General features: G+C 58.2%; 1 protein-coding gene across 1 annotated transcript in view; it reads left to right on the forward strand.

The window, feature by feature from the left end:
* Nucleotides 1-7,060: 7,060 nt before the first annotated feature.
* MICALL1 (MICAL like 1) overlaps nucleotides 7,061-12,446 on the forward strand; it is a 28,063-nt gene continuing 22,677 nt past the window's right edge. The window contains exon 1 of the mRNA XM_075553549.1: nucleotides 7,061-7,361. Within this exon, the coding sequence (XP_075409664.1) occupies nucleotides 7,216-7,361 (146 nt within the window). The 5' untranslated portion in view covers nucleotides 7,061-7,215. The remainder of the gene's footprint in view (nucleotides 7,362-12,446) is intronic.

A 12,446-nucleotide genomic window follows, 5' to 3' on the forward strand; every position in this document is an offset into this window, starting at 1 on the left:
GGTCCTGGATCACTCCACTGTTTGTGGATGTTGGCACGGACACTCCAAGGGTGGCCTCCTTGTCCAGGCGCATTCCAGCAAGTGGGTGCAGAGCGAGTGGGTGACTGGTGAAATGGGACCATTCAAATACATCCCCCCAACAAGGAACGCATGCATGCCCGCCCCCCCTAGGACCCCACAGCTCCAAGACCTGGCACTTCTGCCAGCAGTAGCCCACAGGCCCCCACGCAGATGCAGCGCTGGGCAGATGGAGACAAAGGGCATTGTCTGGCTGGGATTCTGCCAGCCAACAGGGTGCTCTTTTCTCCCGTGCCCCCCTCAGGCTCCCAGCTCGGGTCTCCTCCTTTCATCTTTTGATCTTTACCTTGAGATCGGCCTGTGGGAACAAATAGAGACTGGTGAGGAGGCCCTTCCTGGGCCCCAGGAGACTGACACACTTGCCTGGCCCTGCCCCCTTCAGGGGAGGTACATTTGAGGCCCGTGTTGTGTCAGTCTACCTTTTCCCGGCATGGTGGCCTTTTCCGGGCCTTGGAATGTAGAGATGGGAGGTCCTGGTCATTCATTCCTGTCCTCGGCCGCTCATTGATTCCACCCATCCTCATGATTGGCCTCTTTCCTCCTCTGAGGAGCCCTGGTGGTGACCCCTGGGGCTGCGACCCAGGGAGGTCAGCTGTGGTAAACTGAGGACGTGGTGGGTATCCAACCCACCACTCGCAACCAAGGGAAAGATCTACATTGTTCCAAGATAGGAATGCCTTCCAATACACATTCTCCAGGTTGAACATGTGCCCCTCCCCCCAGCCCTCCATGGAGGGGGAGTCCTAGAGGAGGTACCATAAGAGAGGAGTCATTTCACCCCTAGGTACTCCCTATGCCCGAAGGTTATCTGTCGATAAGAGCCACCAGGTCCCACCGCCCAACTCACTGTGAAATGCAGTGATGTCTCTTTTGCTGTCTCCTTACGATGTGATGGCAGAGTGCTCCCGGGGAGGAGCCAGGGACTGAGGAGGTCAACTAGCCAGCTTAAGACGATGACTCACCCCACTGCCCGTTTATTATGCTCCCCACCGACGTGATTAACTGTGTAACATGTTCTCTGTGTTGTGTGCATGCCTTTGAACGCTCTGTGACCACGGGGTTACAGAGACCCATGGGAAAGCACATTCACTCTCGGACCTGTCTGATTTTCCACAATCACAAAGTCGCTCCTAAGGACCCATCCCCGCTCAACTGTTGGGGCGTTTACATTCTCATCCAGCCCCGTAAAGACTGACCGACTCAGAAACCCACAGGGGCAGCCCTGCCCTGTCCTGTAGGGTCACTACAGTGAGTTTGGTGGTGTGGTTTCTCTCTCTGCCAAGTTCCCCACCCCCTCCCCACCGGCCCTGCCTTTGCGCCTTCCTCCTTCAACGCCTTCGTGCACAGCCTAAGTACCAGGCACGTGGCCTGACTCCAGACTGGTCAGAAGTCTCCCCCGGACTCGCCTGCTCCCTGGCTTCCTTCTCCCTCACCACGGCTGGGTGCTGGCGGCTTGGCTCTTCTGGTGGTTATAAGTCCCAACGATCCCGTGAAAGCACAGAAGTGGGAATGATTTCCCTCAAAATGGATCGGAACGGATTCTAGCTCTACCCGTCATGCCATCTCTCTCCTTTACATTCAGCATGCTCTGGGAACGATGGGCGAGGAGAAGGCGTGGGAGTGTGCTTAGGGAGCGGAGGACCGCTCGTGATAAGAGGCTTCGCTGATGCCTGGCGGCACCCAGGTGCCACCAGGCTCCTTGGGACCCCACTTGTCATTTATGGCAAAGAACGTGCAAGTCGGCACCATGTACCATGAGCAACATGAGGCTGGGGCTGCCTCTTTCACGCCTGAGTCAGCCACAAAGCCGATGTCCGATGCAGAGAGGAAGTATTTCTCCATCCTGCATGTCTGAGCCTTGACCCTGGTCTCTGTCTCACCCAATGCTCCCGCCCAGCTGCGGGGGCCCAAAGCCTGGGGGCCATCTTCAGCTCCTGCTTCATGCCCGCCTTCCACCCATCAGCAAGTCCTGTGGATCCTGCCTTGCATGTCCCCACAACGTCCACTGCCACCCCTACCGCTCTACCCAGGCTCAGGTCTCCACCCCCGGGTGCCCTGACAACAGTGTCCACTCTTGTCCCCCTCCGCCGTCCATCTGCTCCAAACCTCTTTTCATTGACCATTAGGTTGTATCTCTGGTTGAGGACCCCTACTTCTTGGTCTAAAAGTCCCTAGAAGACGGGTCTCACCCAGCCCCACTCTATTCTACCGATACTTTGTTACACTTGGACCTGTGGGTGGTTGTTGGGCACCATTGAGTCGGTCCCATGCCACAGCCACCCCATGCCCAACAGTGAAGCACCACCCGGACCCACGCCGTCCTCAATGGTCACGCTTGAGCCCATTCCTGCAGCCACCGTGCCGATCCGTCTTTATTATTTATGTATGAATGCGTCATTGTACCAGGGCCTCTTATAGCTCTCTTCACAATCCATACATCAAAGGCATCAAACACACGTGGACATAGGTTGCCATCATTGTTTCCAAAACATTTTCTCTCTGCCTGAGCCCTTGGTGTCAGCGCTCTCCCTCTGCCCCCCAATCTCAATCCATCTTGTTGCAAGGCTTCGCTGCCCTATCGTGTCCGACATCATGTCCTTCTCCAGGGACTGGTTTCTCCAGACAACCTGTCCAAAGTATGTAAGACGAAGCCTCACCATTCCTGGCCTTTAAGCAGTACTATGGCCGTATTTCTTCTGGCAGGCACAGACTTCACCCTTTTAAATATTCTCCAGCACCAATTCAGGTGCATCAGTGGCTCTTTTTAAAAAAATTTTTTTTGATGGCTCTTCTTTATTAAATGCCCAGCTTTCACGTGCAGATGAGGCCATTGAAAATAACATGCCTTGAATTAAGCGCACCTTAGTCCTCAAGGTAACATCCTTGCTTTTCAACACTTGAAAGAGGTCTTGTGCAGCAGTTACCTACTATGACTAGTCTCTTGATGTCCTGATTGCTGCTTCTATGAATCACCCTGGATCCCCTGCCTCTTTCCCACCAGAATAGTAGTTCCCTGAGGGCAGGGGCCCTTTCCTGTTCACCACCCTGGCTCCTGGGCTCCCAGCAGGTGCTCAGCAAACACTTGTTGAAGTCAAGCTTGTTGGGCATAAGTGGATGGTTGAGGTTTGGAAGGCTAAGGGACAGCTCTATTGAAAAGAACTAGGGTCGTAGATGGAAACAGAGTTCAACAGAGCACTTGGCTTTATTTTTTAAATTTTCCTAAGGAGAGTGTATTCACTTCTTAATGGATAGTTTAAGAAGAAAACAGAAAACCGCCAAATCAGGGACTCAACCCCTTCAGTCCTAATCTTGAAATTACGGCATCATTTGGGCCAAGTGGTTTGGCCCGCCTGCTTGTCTGTGGTTTCTGTCCTCACCTGTCAACCAAGACCCACCTTCCACCTGTATCTGCAGTCTGCACAACTATCTTACATCCAGGGCAGATGATTATCTCCACTTTATAGGGAGGAAGTTGAAATCCAGAGGGGTGAGCTGTCTGCCTGCGGTCACAGAGCAGTGGATCTGGAAATTCTTATCCCGGACGTGCTGGGCCAAGAGCTGACTTAGGTAATGACTTTATAAAGCCCACTGATGGGATAATAGAGGTCTAGAAGGCTGGGCAGGTAAGCTAGTATTGTGCCACCTGAATCAAGGTCAAAACTGGAGCTCTCTACAGCACCTGAATGGAGCCCATTCAATTGTGACAGGGAGATAAATCGACGGGGATTTTACTGATGGTCTCCAGAGGCTAAGGTCTCGGGATACTGAACACAGGCCCTGGAATCCTGAGTTCCTCAAATGACTTTTCCCCAACAGCCAAGATAGGAGGTGGCAGCTTGTGTTAGTCTGGGTACTTTAGAGAAACAAATCCACAGAAACTCATGTATAAGAGAGAGTTTTATATAAAGGGTAAGCACACATCAAGAAAACATCCCAACCCAGTGCTGCCCAATCCCACAAGTCCAACATTAGTCCATTAACTCATATGTCCAACACCAATCCACAAAGTCCTCCTCCATCTCACATAACACACACTATGACGCCGACTGCAGGAGGAAAGCCAAGTCAGTGGGCGTGTAAGCATCTCAGCGCTGGCAGGGGTCTCCACACGGCTGCATCGGGGTAGGTCCATATGGCTTCTCCTCAGAGATGTCTTGCAGGAAGTGAGGCTTGCCAGCTGAAGCAGGGAACTGGCTAAGGCAGCTGCACCCTGCTCCGACCATCACAAAGCCAAGACCTGAGAACTAGAAAGGTGAGGCTTACCGAGCCATTTATCTCTCTGTCCTTCAATTAACCCACAAGTGTTTATTGGCCAGGTTGAACTACCGCACAGCTCAAGGCTGGTAAGTGACCTAAAGGGTTGGCCAGACTCTGGCCCCTCCTAGGTGGCCTGAGAGTTCATGTTCTAGGCCAAGAGGGTGGTCTTCCATCCTGTGACCAGCACGGGGGCGTGAAGCTGGTTCAGGTTGACACATTGGGGGTCCCCACACCTTGGGCATAAGTGTACTTTGGCTGGGGTCGCAGAGGATCCTTGACGGGTTGGGAATCCCAAGCCAGCGTGCCACCTTGCTCACTCACCCTAAATGTCCCGATGATAATTTAAAAAACAAAAAAAAATTTATGTAAGTTGTTTTCAGTCTATTTCCATATGTTTACCAGGAACATGCTGTGTTAAGAATCAGATTTTATGAGCAATGACTAAAGAGGGACTTTGTATCTTAATCTGCTCAGCCACCTTCTCACTGCCACCAAGTTGACGCTGACACATGGTAACACATTATAGGGTAGAACTGCCCCTGTGGATTTCTGAGATTGCTCCTCTTTGTGGAAGTAGAAAGCCTGTGTTTCTCCCTTGGGGCTGGCTGGTGGGTTTGAACTGCTGGCCTTGAAGTTAGCAGCCCAATGCATACCCACTGTGCTGGCAGGGATCCTTCACCTTATCAAGAGGAATCATCCTCATTTTTTAAAATCATTTTATTGGGGACTCGAACAGCTCTTATCACAACCCATCCATTCATCCACTGTGTCAAGCACATTTGTACATTTGTTGCCCTCATCCTTCTCAAAACATTTTCTTTCTACTTGAGCCCTTGGTATCAGCTCCTCATTTTCCCCTCCCTCACGAGCCCTTGATAATTTATAAATTATTTTGTCATGTCTTTGAAAACGAAGTTTAGGGAGGCCCAGGAACATAGGGCCGAGTGAGTGGGAAGGCAGGGTTCGTGCCTGAGAGAGGCTGAGCTAGACACCCCTCCACTGGCTCCCCACACCTCTGAGAGCTGAGCGGTGACCAGGGTGACTAAGGCCTTGTTTCTTCCCTTGGGGAATGGGGCTCACAAACCCACCCCAACTAACTACTGTGTTGGTCAGAGTGATGTCATCCGGAGCTTTGGCAGTAAGTGGAAGGCTGATTCATCTGTGGGAAAGATAGGAGAGGCCCTGCAGGAGGGGGTGGGGTGGTGAGGGGGCTGGTCAAGCAAAGGGCAGGGGTAGGGGTGGGGGTGGGAAAAGAGGCTAGGGAGATTCCCAGGCCAGGTGAGAAAGGCCTCATGACCCCTCCCCCAAGGCTGGGGTTGGCTTCCCACAGGTCTAGGGAAGCCATGCCTACCCCCATTTTAATCAGGGCCTAAGGGGACCCAGGGGCCAGCTGTGGGTGGGAAAGTTCCTGAGGCCTCCTAGGGTGTGAGATTTCTGAAGGGCTGGCTGGCTGTCCAGCTCTGTAGAACGTGCCACGGGCTTGTCCAAAACTTCACTGAGAGGACAGGGAGAATGGTGCTGGGGCAGGTGGGCAGCTGTGAGGGGGGCGGATGGCTGTGGAAGATGTGTGTTTGGGAGTGGTGAGGCCAACTGGAGCCCGCGGAGGGGGGTCGTGGAACTGCCCGAGGTGAGGGAAAACGCCTTCCCAAAGCTGCAGCCCTTGGGGTGGTGAGAAGTCAGAAGGGAGAATTTGCAGGGCACTAGTGGCCTGTTGGGTGGCCAACCGCAAGGTCAGTGGTTGGAAACCACCAGCGTGCTCCAGGGGAGAAACATGAGGCTTTCTGCCCCAGAAAGAGTTGCAGTCACCCAGGGTTCCCGTGGAAAGAAATGATGGCAGCCAATGTATAGATAGATGTGCTTGACACAATGGATGGATGTATTTTGAAAAGAGCTGGATGAGCCCCCAAACAAAATGATTAAAAAAACAAAAACAGAAAAGAAGGGGTTAGTCTCGGGGTCAGTTCTATTCTGCCCCGTAGGGCGGATATGAGTGGCCATGGACTCAAGGGCAGCGGGTTTGCGAGGCCAGAGGGAGTCCTGGGGTGCATGGTTAAAGTGCCCCACCCTGCACACGGCTGCTCTGCAGGAGGGGGACAGGCAGCCGGCGTCCATAAGGGCTGACGCCCGCGTGGGGACCCACGCGAGGGCGTTCCTGAAACTGACAGCCGTCCACGCGGTCCCACTGGGCGCCAGGATCCGAATCAACTCGAGGCCACACAGTGGGCTGGGGGCAGGATGGTCCCAGGAGGGTGGGGCCCCCTCTGCCAGCGGAGAGGGCCACGTGGGCAGCGGGGTGGCGGTGGAGGACGTCCTGCGGGGCGGGGCTCCAGTGCGGTGGGTCAGGGGAGCGCAGGGGCTGTCCCTGAATTCTTTAGCGGGAAGGGGCTTTCAGGGGACCGCGGGAGGGCAAGAGGGGAACCGAGCGCCCGCGGGAGGGAGGGAGGGGCTATGGGTGGCCCGCCCATTGTGGGGGTCGGCGCCCGGAGGGGCGGAGCCGCCTCTGGGCGGGGTCCGGGGCACCGCCCCTGGGCTCGGCGGAGGGGGCCCGGGCGGGGCGGGCAGGGACGGCGGACCCCCCGGAGGCAGGCGGGCGGCGGTGAGTAAGCGGCGGCGGGCGGGCGGCGCGGGCAGGTCCGGGCGGCGCCGAGGAGCGAGCCGGCCCCGCCCCGCCCGCCGCCCCGCCTCCGCCCGCCCCCCGCTGCGCCCCGAGCGCCCAGCCGCAGCCGGAAATCGGCGCCGAGCGAGCAGCCGCCGCGTCCCGGCGCGAGCGGGGCCCCGAGCCGCAGCCCGAGCCCCGGCCGAGCCCCGAGCCCGGAGCCCGCGCCGGAGCCACCGCAGCCGGAGACCGCGGGCCGCAGCGCGGCCGAGCCCCAGGCGGCCATGGCGGGGCCGCGGGGCGCGCTGCTGGCCTGGTGCCGCCGCCAGTGCGAGGGCTACCGCGGCGTGGACATCCGCGACCTGAGCAGCTCCTTCCGGGACGGCCTGGCCTTCTGCGCCATCCTGCACCGGCACCGGCCCGACCTGCTGTGAGTGCCGGGGGGGGGGGGGGGGGGGGAAGGGGGGGGCGGCGCTGGGGACGGGGCGCCCGGGCGGTGGCCGGCAGCACCCCGCCGAGGCGCAGACGCCCACCCTGCTGCCGCTCGCTGGGCGCCCCGCGGGTGGCTCCCTGCGGCCCCCAGCCAGGGGCACCCTCGCCTCCCCCACTGAATCACTTACTCTCAGCGTGGGGCTCCTGACCCCGCCCACCAGACTCAGATTTCCGCCCGCAGACAGCCCCCCCCACGGTCTCCTCTTTTCAGGGTAGGCTTTGGGGGGGGACCCCCCTCGGCCTGGGACACGGAGCCGAGCCCCTCCCTCCCCAGGGCTGCCCCAGGGGGCATTGAGACTCCGTGGGTACAGCCAACCCTCACTTCCCTGGGTCGTGGTCCGCATGCCTGGCACCGGACACCCCTAAACCCAAATCCACAACGGTTGGATGAATGAATGGCCACCCCCACTCTCCCCGACTCCCCGCAAACTAGGACACTGACCTGCTTCCAGGGCTTCCCAAGGTTTGGCTGGCGCGGCACTGCGGGGGGCCGCGGAGGGGGGTGGGCCACCTAGCATTGTCTAGTCACCCTCCCATTTCGTCATCTGCATCCCAGCTGTGAGCGCACATCCAGCAACTTAAACCCACTCCTTCGCCTTGGAGCGGCCCTGTGGCCCCGCGACCTTGTGGGGTGCGAGTCCGTGTCAGTGGGTCACCGTGTCATCTCGCCAGCTGGGTGTCCAGCGAGAGGACATGGAGAACAATGACTCTCAGCCCCGCATAGACCAGTTGTCATCAGGGCAGCGGGGCTGGCAGCTGTTGATTTTGCGTGCTGCCTCCCAGTGTTCCTGGAGCTGCGATGGCACAGTGGTTAGGGCACTCCCAGGAGCAAGGTGGGCGGGAGAAGGAGGAAGCAGACCTGCTTGGGGCAGTTCTCCTTGGTCCAGTAGGAGGGCCAGGAGTGGGAATCAGTCTGTCAATCAGTAATGGGGTGTGGGATGTGCTAAGTTGAAGATTAACAAAGTTGCTTTGTGCTTTTGAACCGGTACTATAGTCAAGGCATCTGGAAGGTGGCTGTCAGAGGTTTGGGCAGGGACCCTCTCTGCCGCCCTCCCCCGGTTGGGTGTCCCCAACCCTTCTCAGGGGAACAGGAGCCTGATGGGACCAGAAAGAACAATGGGGTGGAGGGCCTTACAGCAGGTCCCAGTCAGCCGCTCCAGCTGCTCCCCAGTGTTCAGGCAGGGGGCTTGGGACATTGGTGTCGGGAGCCCATCCTCTCATTCATCTGTTTATAAGACTGAATGTGTGTCCGGTACCTGCCATTCCTGGGCCCATCACAAACCGGGGCAAGCGCCCTGGGCCTCTGTCTCCGGAGCCGACAGCCCCATGCCAGGAATGCCTTTCTCAGGGCCCCTGGGCCTGGCAGGGCTCTGGGCTCCTACCTGTGCCTGCCCTCCCTGTAGCCCCAAGGGCAGGGTGACCTCGGCGATTGGATGGCACTTCTTGGCTTGTAGACCCCGCTGCCTGCTCTCTAGGTGGTGTGGGTGGCAGTGTTGGACCTCAAAGCTCTAGAATTGAATTAAGTGAGGAGTCTTCAGTCTAGTGGGGTAGATGGAGGTGAGGAGGCATGGGGTAGTTAGGCCCCAAAGGATGGGGTGAAGGGTGCCCGGATAGGGTCAGTGGGTTGAATTGACGCGGAGGGCTTAAGGGATCTTTGGCTTGACAGTGGGCAGGCAGTGAGGCAGGGGCCAAGGTGCGTAGGGACTTGGGTGTCGAGCATACGACCCACCTCACAGAGGGGAGAGGATGCTGGGAGTCCTACAAGCCCTCAGTTCACATCCGTTGCTGTTAGGGAAGGGGCCGGGGACTTCTGAAGCTTCGTCTGCTCCACAACTCTTCAGAGTGTTACTACACCCTGCTGGGTGCTGAGCCAATGGAACACAGACAGCACCCACACAGTCTCCCTGCCTCCACCCCCGGGAAGCAAGCGTCCATATGGACATAGGCCCAGGCAGGGAAGGCTCCGGGGGAGCCCTGCAGCTGCAGGCCCGTGGCAGTGGCCAGGGAATCCAAGGGGTCCTGAAGGGAGGGGCCACCTGGGCAGCGGTGTGGCGATGTCGCTGGAGGGACCCCATTACTGTGCCTGGCACAGAGGAGGGTCAGGGGGGTAGCTGGGCCAGATTCCTTGGGGGGCTTGTGGGCTTAAGTCCAGGAGCAACGTGCCCAGGAAGATGGTCTTGGCACTTGGAAAAGAACCATACTCTGACCCTGGGCAGCCAGCTCATTGTGCTGACAGAAACCGAGGCCCAGCTCCTCTGCACCCCCTACCCCCTGAGGCCCAGCGAAGGCTTTATGGATGAGTAGGAGAGGCCCTACCTGCGATCAAGAGAGCTGAGGGAGCAGAGAGAGAGGGCAAGAACCATCTGGAATAGGATGAGCCAGGCCTGCTTCCAGCCCCTGGAGTTGTGGGCCTGCAATTCAACCCACTGCCCTCCCCCGGCCTCTGCTGGGGAGCATCCCACTGTGGGGGTGAGGGGCTTGCCCACGCCTCCCCCTCTTCCAGGTTTTCCTGTGCATGATCTTGCCTGGTGCCAGCCACTGTGGCATCACTTAGCACCCTTGAGCCCCCCAAGGGTGTCAGGGCAGAACTGTGTCTGTAAGGTATTGAGTGACTGGTCTAGGGGAGCAGGCCACCAGGTGCCTTTCTTCTGAGGCACGTGGGCATGGCCTGGAGCCTGCAGCCTCACTGACAGCAGCTGAACACGTATGTTAACTGTGTGGCCACCCAGGACTCTGCTCTTTCAGCTCCCATGTCCCCCAGAGCCAAAGGGAACACCCCCCCACCCTCGCTTTGGAAATTCTTGGAAAATAATTGGCGTTAGTAAAGAAGAATTGTAGGGAAACCGGTGGTGTTCAACATTCATTCATTCAGCAAGCATTTATGGAGTGACCAAGGGTACCCTGGTGGCACTATGGGGGTAAGCTCTGGGCTGCTAACCTCATGGTTGGCGGTTCAAACCCACCAGCCGCTCTGCAGGAGAAAGCTGAGGCTGTCTGCTGCTGTAAAGATTTACAGAGTGAGAAGCCCTGTAAGGCAGTGGTTCTCAACCTTCCTCATGTGGTGGCGACCCCCCCACCATAACATTATTTTCGTTGCTACTTCTTCACTGTCATTTTGCTATTGTGATGAATTGGGTGGCCCCTGTGAAAGGGTCGTTTGACCCCCCAAAGGGGTCGCGACCCCACAGGTTGAGAACCGCTGCTGCAGAGAGTGGCAACGCCTCCACGAGATGATTGGCACCATCTTTGAAACAGTGGGCTTGGGTGGCGCAGGACCAGCGGTGTTTTGTTCTGTTGTGCTCAGGGCTGCTGTGGGTCGGAATCGTCTTGACGGCAGTGGGTTTGCTTGGAGTTTACTGGTACTGAGCACTGTGCAGGTATCAGGGCACCAAACCCTGCTCGCTGGAGCCGCCGCTGGTCTTGAACCTGTGACCACGCAGCTCAGTGCTAACTGAGCTCTTTGCTTGAACAAGACGTGCTGAGGAGTCCTGCTGGGGAGGCAGGTGGATCTGTCTCATTTGTGCTCGGAACCGGCATTGTCGAGGGCTCAGCTGGTGTGTTCCCACCGCCCTTCTCACTGCCACCTCCCCTGATGAGGAGCTGGCCCTGCCGGTGGAGCCCCATAGGGAAGGTGGCACTGTTAGGCAGTGGTATGGCAGCACCTTGAACCTAGTCCCCTGGGCCCCGGAGGCCTCCCCTGAGGCCTCTGCACAGCACCTCCTTCCCCACGGTGTGGGGGACAGAGGGAAGAGGTAGGGCTGATAGTGAAACAGAAAGCCAGCCAGGGGTGTTGGGGAAGTGGGGTGTCCAGAGTCAGCTACTAAGAGCTAAGGCCGGGCTCCAGTGGGCCAGGCTGTATGGTGGGAGGTTTGGGAGCAGCTGTGGGGAAGGAAGGGGCCCGGCTAGGTGTGGCAAAGAGAGGGCTAACCCTCACACAGAGGCCCCTTCTCCTGGCTCCCAGACTCCCTCTGGGCTCCCCAGGCTGTCCTTGTCAGGGCCACAGTTGGAGGTGAAGGGTCCCCCTGGGTCCCCCTGCTCCTGTTCCTACCTGTGAGGCCAAACTCTGCCCTCACCACCAGCCGGGGCTGGAGTGGGGTTGCTGGTGCCTTTCTAGTGTGTACATGGGAAAGTAGGGCTCAGGGTCACACCAGTTTGGACCTCACTTGGACCCTGGAGAGCTGGCCGGCCCTGTTCGGACCTTCCATCCTGGAATGTCATTTTAGCCCTAAAAGGCAAGGCTGCCTGCAGGCACCCAGGAAGCTGCTGGGAGGGAGGCTGGGTTTCCCCGCGGGACTCAGGGAGAGGCAGGGGAGGGGCGAGGGGGCCCAAATGAAGGCAGCAGCCGTGTCATGTTCAGGGGGCCCCTGTTTCTCAGCCCTGCTGCCTCTCACCTGTCTCGGCTTAGAAACCAGGAGCCCGTTCCTGCTCTCCCCATGGGAAGATGTCATGGGAGTGGAGTGGGGGTGGGGGCAACTGTTCAGTGCCAACGGCTTGGAAAGATGTCTGATTCCCAGGCTGGTTCAAACTTGTTCTTCTTTTCTGGGCTGGCCCATGGAAGGCAGTCTCTTACTCATCTCAGGTCAGGTGCTCCTGGGCGGGCATGGCTGCACCTCCTCCGGCGGTGTCCTCCAGTGGAGGGGCCAGTTGGCTTCCCTCAGTGGCTTCACCTGCCTGTTGGGGAGGACACTAGCCTGTCCAGCTGCCGTGACAGTGATGACTGCGAGAATTCAGTGCCAGGCAGTGCCCACCGCAGGGACACAGGCAGATGCTCTCTTATCATGGGCACAGATGAGTCAGGGGTACAGTTCATGGCTGGCTGCTGACCCAGAGTCCAGGGCGCTAGAGCCTTCCAGACTAAGGACTGTTTCGGTTTGAGCCCTGCCTGCCCCTGGGCTTGCAGGCCTCCAGGGCCCAGGAGCTCAGGGGACCAGCAGGAGGCCCCAGCGGCTGTTACCTTAGTCTCCTCATCTGCCCCCACAGACCCCTCCCCACCACCACAGGCTGCTGCAGATCCCCAGCTCCT

This window comes from Tenrec ecaudatus, chromosome 6 (assembly GCF_050624435.1).
Source record: "Tenrec ecaudatus isolate mTenEca1 chromosome 6, mTenEca1.hap1, whole genome shotgun sequence".
In the NCBI taxonomy this organism is placed as follows: Eukaryota; Metazoa; Chordata; class Mammalia; order Afrosoricida; family Tenrecidae; genus Tenrec; species Tenrec ecaudatus.